Source organism: Struthio camelus, chromosome Z (genome assembly GCF_040807025.1).
Source record: "Struthio camelus isolate bStrCam1 chromosome Z, bStrCam1.hap1, whole genome shotgun sequence".
NCBI lineage: Eukaryota > Metazoa > Chordata > Aves > Struthioniformes > Struthionidae > Struthio > Struthio camelus.
Window position 1 is genome coordinate 52,701,402 of NC_090982.1, and position 14,680 is coordinate 52,716,081.

The 14,680-nt window shown below is 38.1% G+C and overlaps 1 protein-coding gene across 15 annotated transcripts in view; it reads right to left on the bottom strand.

Moving 5' to 3' along the window:
- Nucleotides 1-14,680, bottom strand: part of CAST (calpastatin) — a 63,531-nt gene that overhangs the window by 16,073 nt on the left and 32,778 nt on the right. For 9 of the 15 annotated variants that reach the window (XM_068928466.1, XM_068928479.1, XM_068928470.1 and 6 more), the window contains 13 exons: nucleotides 14,176-14,235; nucleotides 11,037-11,087; nucleotides 9,845-9,901; nucleotides 9,601-9,717; nucleotides 7,823-7,930; nucleotides 7,156-7,257; nucleotides 6,271-6,351; nucleotides 6,117-6,170; nucleotides 5,559-5,654; nucleotides 5,303-5,398; nucleotides 4,500-4,598; nucleotides 3,233-3,316; nucleotides 2,208-2,255 (listed from right to left, as the gene is read on the bottom strand). In XM_068928466.1, coding sequence (XP_068784567.1) covers nucleotides 2,208-2,255; nucleotides 3,233-3,316; nucleotides 4,500-4,598; nucleotides 5,303-5,398; nucleotides 5,559-5,654; nucleotides 6,117-6,170; nucleotides 6,271-6,351; nucleotides 7,156-7,257; nucleotides 7,823-7,930; nucleotides 9,601-9,717; nucleotides 9,845-9,901; nucleotides 11,037-11,087; nucleotides 14,176-14,235 — 1,053 coding nt within the window. The remainder of the gene's footprint in view (nucleotides 1-2,207; nucleotides 2,256-3,232; nucleotides 3,317-4,499; nucleotides 4,599-5,302; nucleotides 5,399-5,558; nucleotides 5,655-6,116; nucleotides 6,171-6,270; nucleotides 6,352-7,155; nucleotides 7,258-7,822; nucleotides 7,931-9,600; nucleotides 9,718-9,844; nucleotides 9,902-11,036; nucleotides 11,088-14,175; nucleotides 14,236-14,680) is intronic. The other 6 variants (XM_068928467.1, XM_068928465.1, XM_068928469.1 and 3 more) reach the window with 1 other exon arrangement.

Here is a 14,680-nt window from a genome sequence, read left to right on the forward strand (position 1 = left end):
AAAAACATACTCCTTACAAGGCTAGCGAAAAGGAAAATGTGACTTTTTCATTAGAAAAAAACCTCCCTAAAATTTATTGGCTTATATTTACTACAAACAGTATCATATAATTATAACACTTCAAGTATAAAGTACACATAGGTAGTGGGAAGTAGCACCATCAGAATTCTCCCATTTAATATTGTTTTTCCTTTTTTCAACAGAAGTACCATTCCTCTCGGGGGCAAAGGCATCCGAAAGTTCTTGTAGTGTGTGCAGTGACTGCTGCCGCTCGATGGTTTCTACTGCAAATGTTTCAGGAAATGGTGAATAAACTGCAGTTGTATTTCCCTATTCTATGACCTATTGCTGATGCTCCTGTGACCCTTTAGACTAATGTCTACATCTAAATGTTTAAGTCTTTTCTAGCGGGGATCTCCATTCACTTGCTAGGCACAGCCTACTTGAATAAATTCATAATATGTAAAATGTCATTCCTAAGGAGAGTCTCTTAACATTTCCCCCTCACACTTTTCCTCCATCATCTCTCAAGACCCCTAAGTATTTATAAAAAGTCTCACACGAAGCCCCACTCTTCACGACTACTGAGTTGCTCATTAAACCACTAAACCAAAAATTTTTTTGGCCTAACAGCTTTACTCACAAAAGTAATCTCACTGCATTTACTTAAAAGCATGTAGAACGGAAGCCTAAATGAACAGAAGCTCTAGCTGAAATCATAAGGATGAAGAAATGTTTATTCACCAGGGACTGACAAAGAAATGACAAGTGACTGAAGGTTTTGCAACTACTGACATAACCTTTTTATTTCACTTTTGACTTCACAGCTTTCAGTTACTGATGATACCACAGGAATACTGGCAAACACATCTTGCTCAAAACTGCCTTCCTCAAATTATAAATGGAGGACTAGTGCAGAGAAAAATCCTTCAATGTATTTCTTAAGATACCCCTGTGATTCACTTATAGAACAAATATTCCATTACGTTTGTGTCTCAGACTGATACTGGCTAGAAAAGTATGGGAATATTTATTCTCCTGCTAATCGCTTATTTCTTTTGGTTCAAGAACTCACAGTTCTGAGCTCACCTCCTGTTTTGATTTTGTATTTGACGTTACTCAAACTAGGAACCAGCCCCCTTGAACTCATGCTATGTTCCTCTTCTGGAGACTTTTTTTTTTTTTTTAAAAAAAAAAAACCAAAACCATGGATGTATCCTCTCTCTCTGCCTCCCTGTGAAACTGGAGGGCTTATCATTTAACACTAGCGTCTGCTTCCCTCAGAGCATAACTGCTCCCTCTTTTTTTCCCTTACGACATGTTTGGCAGGTGTTCTTCTGTGCAGTGTCTCATACATCACCCATCCAGATGATTAAATGTCTAAGATCTGACAGACACCAATTTATAGAGACCTAAAGTCTTTTCATCATTGCCTTTGCGTTTCTCCATATTTCAGATGACTTCATATTTCTGTTAAAAAGGCACAATCTCATTCTCACTTAGATTTGGCCTGACCTTCATGCTTGTTTCAGAAGAACAGAGGTTACTTGTACTTTTCCAGTCCCAAGCCAGATATTTTGGTAGCACTCCTCAACTCAAAGTATTTCCCAAAGTGAATCCTTTCATCTCTTCAGTGCACAGCTCCTTTTCCTAATTTTTGCTTTCTTCCTGTGTATCTTTAATTAACCTTTACAACTCTCTCTGTCAACGTATTTTGCACTTTCTGGGCCACAACGGAGATACTTCTGGCAAAATCCAAGTCGTTCTCTGTGATTAGGAAAAGGTCCACAGCAGATTTTTCCTTCTTTCCAGTTGTGTTAATTATCATCTGATGACTTAACGAGAGGAAACGGTCAAGAAAACTATAGACTTCCTTGTCTCATTTCTCTCTTTCTTTTGACAGTTCCAGCAGACTTCTACAGGGAACCCTACCCCAACTTCTCATTTTTCTTTGCATTAACAGTCTTCTCCGTAAGTCTGTAATGTCCGAGTAATTTCTTTTTCTTACTATGAGCTCTCTAATCACCATCTGTGAATGTCAGTAAAACAAACTTCCACTTGGCACTTGAGAGCACTGGGCTTTGTGCAAAGAAGTAAACATATAAAAAGATTAAGAGACTTACATAAGTGTGCAGAGACAAGTGATGACAGAGAGGGAGAAAAGAGGGTACCTATTCACACTCCTACAATACTGTCAGTTTTCTAACCTTAGGTTTTTCTTCAGGTTTTGGTACTATTGGTTTTCCATCTTTATCCTGAAAATAAAAAAATATAAATATGGTTGATATCTTTCCATCGTTATAAGAAAGTGCTATACACGACAGTCACCAGCATAATAATATAAGTGAGGCACACAAGATGGAATCACTGACGCAGTAACAGGAGCCCCCCTGCACAGAGGGAATTCCTACATGGCCTGGTAAGCGGATCAGAAAACAATTGTAATGCGAGCATGATACAAACGTGCCAAGAGACTGAAACACTGTTCATTACCGTATTTCTCCTTTAGCACAACACAGTATCAATATACGTTAGGAATAAATCCAGTAGTTAAAACAGGCTTTGAGTACCAAAGACAAACTTTTGCACGTGAACTAAAACAGGATTAAATCCCAGGTCTGCAGTCAGGCAGTCTTGACATCTCAAACAGAGAAGTAAAACTGCTCCATTCAAAACAATGTCAACATTCAGCTCCAGCCAGTTATATAGCAACTTTGTTAACATCAATAAGGCTAATAACCATGGCAAAAACTTTCACTTCTGTAAACTAAACAGAATTGCATAGAAAATAGATCTAGGTTCTATTATTGTTTTTGCTAACCCTGAACAAGTCTCCGTCGTTCCAAGTGACTATTTGTAAAAATGAGTGTAATTTTCATCCCACTTTAAAATAGTGTTTCAAGGCTACCTCACAAAAGGATACCCAACAACATTTCTAAAAAGAGATATAAACTGAGGGTTAGTCTAAGAAATAAATCACACCATTCTTGGAGAAGGAATGCGGGAACTCATTCCTATCAGGAAGACCTGATATTTGCTAATGATATCTGATAAATCAAGTTATTCCCGACAAAGGAAGGGAAAGAATCTAGAGATACAGAAATCACCAAAAAGGGAAAGCTGCAGATTGAATAATTCTACCGTTTATGTACATATGACCCCTATCCTTGTCCAGAAAGGGTGAAGGAGACAGTTCCCTATTCACAGGGCAATGGAAAGATGAAAAACTTACCAATTCTGGTGTTAACCTGTATTCTGGAGGTATTGTATCATCTCGTTCTCCTACCTTTTCTTCTTTTTTCTCTTTAGCTTTTACCTGAAAAAAGGAAGCACAAAAACATTCACTTAGATCAATCCAAAGGAAAATTTAAAACACACTCAACTTCCTTATCAGGATTATTCTGCCTACTATTTGAAGAAGTACTAGCATCAGGTTATTTATACACATCAAAGATACTCAAATCCCTCAATTTATTAATGCCAAATTTCTCTGGTAAAGTAATCATTGTTTAAAGATCAACACAATGCATAAATACAGTTGTATAATTTTAAATTCTAAACCACTGCAGATACTGTTTAGAGTTGTAACTTCATGGCTGTTACTTCTGGACTTTTTGGGATACACAAAGTCCTCAGCTTTCCTTGCCTAACATCACTCTGACTACATAAGCTGTAATGCTGGATCTTTTGTCTACCAGAGGCTACCGATACACAGATTTTCATTCTCTGGACCTCCTTCATGAAGCGATGCATCCACTAAATTATCTGAAGGCCCAGATTGACTGAATCTGCACTGCAAATACTCTTTTTTTTGGTCAAAACTGAGCTCCAGCATCTTCCTTCAGCAGCAACTGATTTTCCCCTTTCGCCCCTGTCATTTGCCTACTCTGAGCTGTAAGTAAGGACAGGAGGAAAAACAGTGAGACTAGTCCGGCAGCGTTATAGGCAGAGTTAAACAAGACTAAACTAAAAAGCCAGAGTTTAACATGCAAAGATAGGGCTACTGTTCAAAATGTTGAAAAAAAAGATGCCTGAGGAGACAGAGGGAAAGACCACAGCCAAATTAGAAAAATAACGGGGTTTGACAGGAAAAGGAGAACTCTCACCAAAAAGCAAAAAGGCTATTAAAAAAAACAAACAAACAAACAAACAGTAAACATACGAAAGAAAAGCCTGTTACAAATTGTACCCCATGCTTGGGAAATAACAGAGAAACTAAAGCAAACACAGAGGAAGGTGTATGTCCATAGGCATGTGTAATCTAAAAAGGATAGATGATTATCCAGAACATCTGTCTATCTTCTCTCCTACCTGTATTTGTTACTTTCTTGATTTTCTTAATCACTTTAGACTGAGACATTTCTTAGAACTTTCGTATCTAAGTCACTTTTTTTTTTAATTATTATTTTACACATTTGTATGGTATCTAGCAGAAAGGAACCAAAATTCCACGGGGGATTCTGAAAAATGCTTTAAAAACGAATAAATAAAGCGTATACCTCTGACACCTCTACAACAGTGCTAAGATCTTCTTCAGGTTCAGGTTCCGGTTCACCAAGAGTATCAAGAAGAGCTTCCATTGCATCATCTTTAATTTCCTGTAATTAAGAAAAGTGTAAATCATTTTGTTATTGCCATAAAATGACACAGGCTTTACCTTACATGTATCTTTCATGCTGTATACGATGCTCATGCAAACAGCCACCACCATATGAGTCATTTCTGCTTGGTTTCACCTGATTTTCTTAACATCAGATCGCAGCATATGGCAATTCTGTGACAAAATCAGCACGTTAAAATAAGTCTCCTCTTAAGGAGAGAGAAAAAGCAGAAAGAGCAGTATTGCATAATACAACTGCCATATTTTTTGAATTGGCAAGCCTAGAAATTACAAGCTCATATTCTCTCTCTAGAAAGGAAAAAGGGAAGATTTGTAAAATATGAGAAAATGAAATCACATCCACGTTTTTAAAAAGCCTCACATAGCTGAGAAAACACATTAATTTTAATGCTCTGTTGCTCCATTCACAAGAACAACAACAGTTATCCCTGGAGAGGACTCCTGAAGCGGAATTATCTGACCCATTAAGGCAAGATGTTTCAGATGCAGAACACTCTCCTTGCAGTCTGAGAAGCAGCAATTCCTATTACTCCAATACTGCCTAGGATAAAATGGATTTTCAACTGAAAATGAGGATGATGAGCATCTTTACAAGATCAGGCACACATACAGCATGCAATGTGTTTACAGCATGTGAAATTTTAATTAGAAGTTAACTAGCCAAAGACAGAGTATCTATACCTCTTTTGATTTTGTTTTCTTCTCCTTAGGAGGAGCGGAGCTTTTGACCGAGTTTGCTGCCTCTGCTTGTACAATCTCTCCTTCCTTCCTTGGCTTCTTTTATACACAGGCAAAATGAGAGATGTAATTACAGGGAAGTTTTTAAAAAGAAAGAAAAAAGGAAAATTGTCAAGATAATTTTAAAGTAAAATATTAAGATAATAATGACAATATTTTACAGCAATAAAGGCTTGCAATGGCAAAAAAGCATCAATACCTCTGTCACCGTTGTCTTCTTCTCTTCAGTAGAAGCAGTGCTACAGGTAAAATCAGATGATAGGGCATCTGCAAGCTCATCATCTGTCATTGGTTTCTGACCAAGAAATTGCAAACCAGGCTACAGTTATTAAAACTCAAGTATCAATGCGGTCAAATTCAGTTTAAAATCTGAGTGTGAACTGGCTTACAGAATGATCTTGCAAAGTACAGAAATTCAGGTACACTTTGCTAGAGACATTACCAAGAGACTCCTGCATGCATAGCTACTATTGCCTACCTTACCACTATTATACCCAAAATCTCAACAAGTATTTGATTTAATTGTTTCAGCTTCAGTCAGTACCCTGAAAGTTTCTATTTCTTCATTTTAAAAAATGGGTTAAATTCTACTTTTTTTTTTTTTAAATCAGTTTTTATGTTATTTGGCAACCTCAGAGCCCTCTCCCACTTCCTGGAACTTTTGATGACAGAAGATTTTTTAATTTTCCCAGGAATCCAATGATAACATTGGCTTATTTTCAATAAACTGCAATATAAAAAAAAAAAAAAGTCTTACTTCAGATCGTTCATCTATTTTTGGTGGGAATCCATCTTTGCTGTTCCCTTTGCTCTAAAATAAGAATTAGTTTTGCGGTGAATGTGAAACAACAATATAAAAAAAAAAAAAGAAGAAAATAAGCACAAATAATTATTTTGCTCACTTCACTAACCTTCAACAATTTAACATACTCTGGAGGGAGACTACCTTCCCGTTTACCCAGTTCTTCTAAGTATCTTGAAGAAATATCTTCCTATGAAAAAAATGCACACATTAATATTTTTGTACTTCTGTTTATTGAACAACTTATTGTTTCTAATGTAGAGCTATCTACAGTGATACTTCTGGAAAGAAAACGTGAGGATTGGGTAGGTCAGAAGGCCAGTCTTGGAGCATGATCAGATAGTGTCTTTCAGAACCTAGTGGCATGAACATGCATCTCAACCAGCTTCAAAAGTAGATGCCATCTAGCAAAACTCTGCATGTCCACAGCCAGGTTCCTTCTGCAGTAATATATGTCATTTCAATGTCTCAGACCATGGACTATATTATTTCTACCTAGATTGAATTTTAAATATTTATAAATTCTGACGTTTTTACCATGGATGACTATTGCATTGAGCTAGTAATCTTGATCTTCCTTTTGTAACTCTCATGTTCAAACTTGGAAAAGTATGCATTCTTCCCCAAATTCTCAATGTTTTACTGTGTTGCAAGTAGAAATGAAAGCTCCTAGGCTTAGCCTTCTCTTAAGCCTCCATCATTCCCTTTTGTAAATCTGATGCTCAGAAGTCAATGAAAAGAGCAGTGACCTTTCTTGACACTTCACTGTTTTCTACTGCAATATATATGTAATTACATCACTTCTGTATTACTAAAAACAATGCTACACTGCAACTGTGCAAACTCCATTTTGCCTCTCAGTAGATCAAAGTGACAATCACTGGATCAATGCAATAGTGAGCAACTATACGCATATTTTAGAGATGAGTCGGGGCAAAAAGGGAAAAGGGCAAACAAGGGAAAAGGGCAAAATATATATACACGTATAAAATACCGTAACTTCTGGATCAGTGTAAACCGGACTAGTAGGCACATCATCTTCAGGTCCACCTAGAGTATCTATTAGGCTATCCAGTGCAGACTCATCCATAGCAGGCTGAAAAATAAGCAGAGGGTTATAGAAGTTATCATTCTGTGCAAAGAAAATCAAAATCTGAATCATCTGGAGAATCTGTAGAGAGCCCCTGAAGACAACATCAAAAGCTTGCTCTGAACAAGTCCAACACTTGATAAATGTTTTCAGTGAGAATTTTCTTAAACTCCTTCCTCAATGCCAGTAACAAGATTATTTCTACTTATATACCAGCCGATATATCTAGACATACATCCATATATATGTACACACACATATATATGTTTACAAAAACAGAACTGAAGATGAAATTTAACTAGCTTTTTGTTGACAGCAATGCTAGATGCAGTAAAAAGGGGTTCTAAGGAAGTCCTATTAGATAAAACACAAAGGGCATGTCAGTATTCTTTTAGGTATTCTAGTACATAACTAGTACCACTATACATAACTACTACAGAGGAATACTTCAGCAATTGCCAGTTTAGTTTCTTTATGCTGCAAAACGGACGAAACTGCTGCTGAAAGTGAAGCGTTACAGATAGACATTTTTACCAGTGAAGGACTTGTCTGGGCCGTTTTATTTATTTACCTCAGTGCTTGGCTTATCAGCTCCAGCAGCCATACTTGCAACAGCATCGGCACCAACTGCACCTGCAACATTTGCCCCACCTGATACGGGCTTATTTTCAGACTTAGGCTGGGGAAATAAGAAAAAAAGATATAAGACAGCATTATTAAATGATCTTATGTTAAAAATTCTAGAGACAGAACTAAGTAAAACAGAGACATTCAGTCAGGTATGTATGTATCTGTTGTCCCTGTTCATCTACATTTCCACAAAAAGCAGATAAAGGCTAGTTCTACCTACTGGTTGAGCGGCCTGGAAGATGGGTAGCTGCACTTTGCTTGATGATACCAAGCCCAAGCTAAGGAGTCCAACTCAGAGGCTGCATATATTTTTTTTAGACCCAGCAACAGGCTAATAAACCTGCATAGCTTCCAGAAGCTTGGGTAGAGTGAGCTCACCATCTACCGGGAATACTATGTAGATATACCCTGTTTCCAGTGTGATATTGCTGTGGAAAAAAAGCGTGCAATTTTAACAACTTCACCTCTTTCTTTACTTTGCCAGTAAAAGAAGTCTGCAGTCCAAAACGATTACGAGGCCCTTTCCAAGCCTCTTTAGAAAGCTTTGACTTACACCTGAATTTCTTTGAAGCTTCCCAATAGTAGTAGTAGTTCTCAATACACCATTAAAATCAGCCACTGACACAGCTCAAATAGGTAGAATGAAACTGCCTACTTTTTGCTTCAGGGAGTTAGGTGCATGCTAGGAGCAACAGCAGGACAGAAAGCAGATTTTTCTATTACGGACATTCTCATTTACTGCAAAGAGACCTGAGTTGTAGGAGGGCTGCAGGAGTCCTCCATGTCACTGTGGCCTTGTTACCCAGACACACGAAGACCAGATTTCCAAAAGGTCCACATTCTGACTCTGCTACACTTTTTTCCTCCAGCTTTTTGCCCTGCTCACCCCTCTCAAGTGACATCTCCCCCCTCCTTTTCCCTAACCTTTCTCTTCCTAGTTTTCTCCAGTGTTGCAGTCAGGGAGGATGGGCTGCCACTGCAAACTAGCTAGCCTGCTGACCTTCCACGTTTGGAACAGACATTGCTACTACAAAACATGCCCAAAACACTCCATAGATAAAGGAGTTCCACTGTGGCAGCGCTCATACAAAAATCCGTTCACCTGACTGACTGGCAGGTCCTATCCGCTCACCTTTCAGCAGTGAAAGGGCAGAGGAAAAACTGCAAAGAATCAACAACATTGCCTAAGTAGTTGCAAGGAACTTGCAAAAAGCTTGCATGAATGACAGAGAAGCCCCAAACACATAGCACACAGGCACAGGCTTAAGTAGGCCTGTAACTGAAAGAAGAAACTTAATGTGACTTATTTGGCTAACAGCCAGAATGCGCTAGTCAATAAAAATAGATGTGCAAAGACGACAAAAGGTGGATGCACATCAGCATCAGCAAACAACTAGCGCAAACTACCAACATCAACTGCCATGCAGCTGATGCTTATCCATTAATGCCATCATGGGTAAGCTGGAATTGGTATATTCACTGTTCTACCTAAGCAGTAGGCAAAATCTGAAGTTTCTGAAGTCCCAAATTTTGGAGCAGTACAAAGGAGGGTTGTCGTACACACATTTAAAAAACAGCAGAGTTTCAGAGTTTTTCTACATTGTGGTTTTTGCGGCCCAGTCCTGTTTTACAATATTCAGCATAAAAGAATTTTGATTTAGATTTCTATCTCCTGTAATAACATAAATAACAACAACTGGATTGCTACTTCTACTATACCTTTGCTGTTTCTATGGAAGTTGGTTGCGGAAGTTGATCAGTTTGGCTTGTGGTTCCTTTTCCCGTATTATTTGGTTTAGAAGCTGTTGTCACAGAAGGTCCTATTTGGCTTTTTCCCTGTTTAGAGATAAATATATTGCTGCTAGATAATTTTTGGGCTATTATTTATTCATTTGTTTTTAACAAAAGAGAAGGAAGAAAAACACCACAAGAAACCCCCCAAGAAAAAAATTATATAACTTACATCACTGGTTTCCTTTTGCTTCCCTTCAGCTGGCTGTTTAGTCTGAGAGTCTGTAGGCTGTCATTTAATAAAAATTTGAGATCATTTACCCTTACCACCACTCAACGCAAAGGAATCGGATTTAGACTAGTTCAGTAAATATAGCTACAAATACACTGTCTGTCTGACTAGAAGTCATTACATAGGAAATAATATTCCCTGTCATCTAGGGAAATTCAGTAAACTCAGGCTACAGAAAGGAAGGTGCACTTCCTGCCTAGAATATACACTCTGAAGTGGACAATCCTTTAAACATTTATCTACATAGGGCTTACTTTAACAGAAAAGGTAAAAACCAAGGCTGTATCACTACAGCCGTACCGTGAAAATGAGAGGGTCTTTTAACGGAGTTCTTTTATTACTTTATTTTTAGTCAGCTACGTACATCCCTCCCTCCCTGGCACACACATGCAGCTTTAGAGGAGACAGTGATAATTTCTCTTTCAAACTATATTTGCAGGCAAAGGCACGGTTTACATTTGGCTAGAGAAGCTGGCACATGTACAGCTATTGCTACATACCGTATGAGAAGGAAAAACATGCTTATGGTACTTTCTACCAGTCACTTATCCTTAATTGTATTTTAAATTATGTTATCAGCTGGCCAAAAACAAAACGGGAATCAACTCTTCTTATACACTCTGGTGAAACCATGGCTCCCTACACAATTACCTCCCCCCACCCTTCTGCAAATTAAGACTGAAATACCTCTGTTTTGGTGCTTTGGGTTTGGAGAGGTTTTTGCCAGTATGACAGTAAATGACAGAGGAAAAGCCCAGAGCTTGCAACTGACGTCTGAGTAAATTCCACATCATGTCCCAGGTCAACTATCCAGAAAAAATCCAAAAACCAGCTTTCTCCAGCTCTTCCTACCTGCACTTACCCTGACTAAGCATGAGCTGGATTTAAAACCGGTTACCGGAAGGCTTCTTAAAAGCCTTAAAAGCCAGTTGCAAAGCGCTAATGCACACTGGCTATTCTCCCAAAATACATCTCCCCACCTGCCAGCTCCTGTACTCTTCCGCAGGCATGTTTCTCTCTACTCACGCAGCAGTTTCACGTGGCACAGTAGCAACAAAGGATTTAGCTTGTCATTTCAAAGTTAGTCAAAAAACAAAGTACAGCAACTCAAAGGTGAACGATAAGTACTTACCTTGGTTGACTGTGCAGTTTTTCCAGGTCCTGTTTTGGGTGTTGGTGTGGGCTGAAAGAGAAACAGTGTACACACAGAGATCAATACACTTGGTTAACTTGGTTATTTTTTAAGGGGTCGATTTATTAAAAGAGGAACATCTTTATATCAGACAGATTCATACCTGTGAGCACATGTATTACACAACTAATATATAACGCTTTGATTCTGGCAGTTTACAAGACCGGCACATAACTCCATCCAGGTGCTCTAAGAGTAGTCAAATGTGCACATGCGCATGCACACACATCTACCTCATAAATATTTAACTTAAGGAGTGAAAAGAAGGAGAGGAGGATTTTAAATGTAACAAACCCCTGAAAAACTTTTGCAGCCACATCATGAAAACCTATTCTTAAGATTCACCTCAAGTCAAAGTCCAGCAAACAATACAGTAATCCTAGCAGAAACATGTAAGGACAAAGACTGAAAAACAAAAGGATTGTTATATTTGATAAGAAAAAAGAAACATGAAAATGGCAGACTCTTCCCCATATCTTATTAACTTTTTGCTGTTTCTATTTTTACTGTGCTATGATTAACACTAGAAGAGCCAAAGCCGCTATTGGAAAGTCATGTGGGGACTCCGAAAGACGGCTGCTGACTAAGGCACGCGCCTCAGCAGTTCCACCTGCAGAATCACCGGGGAAAACACACACTCAGACTGTGATTTAATCTATTACGGCTAGAAACAGCACTAGGTGGAAAGACTCTAAAGGTAAATATAGAGAGATGTATATCCACGTACAAACACACACTCCCAAGCCAGTGCCCACGGAGATGGGTAACAGCCACAGGGCAGAGCCCCCCAGGGGTGTAACAGCTCAGTATGGAAAGCAGTGTAAATTGTAGCAGTGCTACTCGATCTCAGGGCCTTTCCCCCTTTGGTAATGGCATCGCTACGTTCCTCTAGTACCAACTACGGACACTAGCACCACGTTACATTGCATGGCGTACACACACAGCAAGGGGGGTTTCAGACTCCACTTAGGAAATATGGGGCCACAGACAGAAACCTGCACGACACGCTGAACATATCTAAAATTGCTGAGAGACAAACAACGCAGATTTTTTTTTCAATCACCTATTAACAGTCAGTGAAGAAACAACAGAAGTCCAACTTGACTGTAATTTAAAAATGAAATCTGTTTATTGCAGTTTGGTAAGTTTTTCTCATACCAGCTGCCAAACATTAACTGCTGTTTAGATATATATCCAGCTTATATTTGCTAGCTGACTACACACAACAATTTCCTAAACCGTTTACCATTTATTATGCCAGTATTCCCATTCAAACATAAAACCACAGACACTTGGTTGTGAAATCCTGAACACAAAAGTGTAGATACTCAGGCGTAAGCTGGGCAAAGGCCCTGAAGCTGAAGACCATAGCGAAGAACGCAACATCACATAACATTCAGCACAAAAAAAGCAATCTCTTACTAGAGACAGAGGCCAAAAATTTCCTAGCCTGCAAACTGAAAACATAATAATAATAGAAAAGAAAATTGCTTAACCTCCCAGGTTCCCTCCTTTGGATTTTCTCTTCATGTGAGCCCTGAATAAAACACGGTACTTCTCAGGTTCAGTCACATTTTATGTATGACTCCCGCACATATATGCTTACCATACGGTTAATTCAAAGACACACGCATCTGTATGTGTACCTGTACTCTACTTAATCCTACATCTAAAAAGGTAATCCTAAATTTTCAGTTTTTAGCTTGAAAACATTGGCTACATTTATACATCAACTAAAGCAAGAAGCCAATTAGACATGAGATGTCCTTAGTTGGCAGCTAGAGCACAAAAAAAATGCCACAGAAGCGAGAGAATGAGCCTCAAGAAACATACCATTTCACTAATTTATTTCCAAACTGTGGTGGGCTGACAGGGAAGGCGTCAATGTGAAGCAGCACGACAAAAATTGTAATCGAAGATTATTAGCTCACGACTAATGACTCCAGGGCTAAGAGGTTAACATTTTAATGGTGTAATGTCCTACAGCATGAAACACCATTTATCAGCAACTACATGCCATTATTTTCATATATTATAAGTATTATTTTATTGACTACTTAGTGTATTTTACTGAGTAGGTTAGGTGTTATTTGTTATTCTTGTAGAGCTTTTAAAAATCTACAGAATTGCTCATTCTATAAATTTACGACAATGCTACAGAATATACGGACTCATATGTGCAATACTTACAGAGCAATTGCTGTGTAAGTCTTACATATTGTGTGCATGTGTGCAGAAAAGGGGTTATACGAATTAAATACATTGGCCTTCTGTAGCTATTAGTTCTGAAAGAAGATATTTGCAGATATACTCAAACAAGAATACAGTGGTGGTTAGAAGAGTGAGAGAGGGCTGAACCAGGTGACCTCCAGAGGCCCCTTCCAACCCCGCTGCTCTACAATTACACACATACTTTTTATTCATACAAACACAAGGTGCAATCAAGTCCTAAGCTTTACCACCGCACAACTCCTTGCTGATCCAGTTTGATATTCAGTATTGTTGTTGGTTTCACTATTATGGTTATGGAAAATGAAAGAACAAGGGAGGGATAGAATCATTGCTCCTCTCCTTACATAACAGAGTTAGGCAGCAGAGGCATAAGCGAGGTTTACGAATCTGCTCTAACACAAAGTACAGGCACTGATGATACAGCTTCTACACTGAAGAAGTTATAGTCATTAAACAAGACAAAACAAGTGTAAAGGACAAATGAAAGGAAGCTGACAGGCAGGCGCAGATGTATGACTCAGAAGATGAGATTGTACATACACTAAAAGCTGAAACTTGCCCTGAATTCTTCAAATATATGAAATAACCCTGTAATTACACTAGGAGGAGGGCTATATGAATGTCACAAAGTGTGACTGAATTAAAATTACAATTAGTACTGTTTTCATAAAATCCAAGTACTCTAGCTAGCACTTTTCTCAGGTATTTTTCAAAGCAGAAATTAAGCTGCAGATAAGAAATATGCAAAGTAACAAAGTGAGTCAGTATCAAAGTCTTAAAAACAAGAAATTCCCTTGCTTTCCATGTTTGTGCTTAATTGAAAAATGAGTTTCTTAGAAAATCATACCTTTGTTTCAGATGACTCCATAACACGTGTTTTTGATGCATCAGCAGAGGGGGACTGTTTCTGAAGAAGAAAAAGGAAAAGCCGAGTTAAATTTCACCTTTCTTACAAATAACTTATATTAAGCAACTGTAAGCAACTTGAATTCATTAGATATCCAACTAAAAATAAAGAATTGATTATTACTGAAAAATAAGAGTTACCATTTTAGATCTTCTGCCTTGCCTGTATTTCTACAATACATTTCTGTAGATTTTCTACAGCATGATCCCCATATATCTTATTACAGCATTCTCTTCTCTGACATGAACTGAAAGCAGATTTCATATCAAGTATTGAAATATACATATATCCTGCTCTTCTTCTGAAGCACCTATGCTTTCTGAGCCAGATTCTTAGACATTTCAAATTTCTTTTTAAAGAAACTGGGTTCTTGGATTTACTAGTTTGTCATACAAAATAGTTAATACTAAATTAGCAGACTCAAAAACGTTGAGATGAGAAGGAA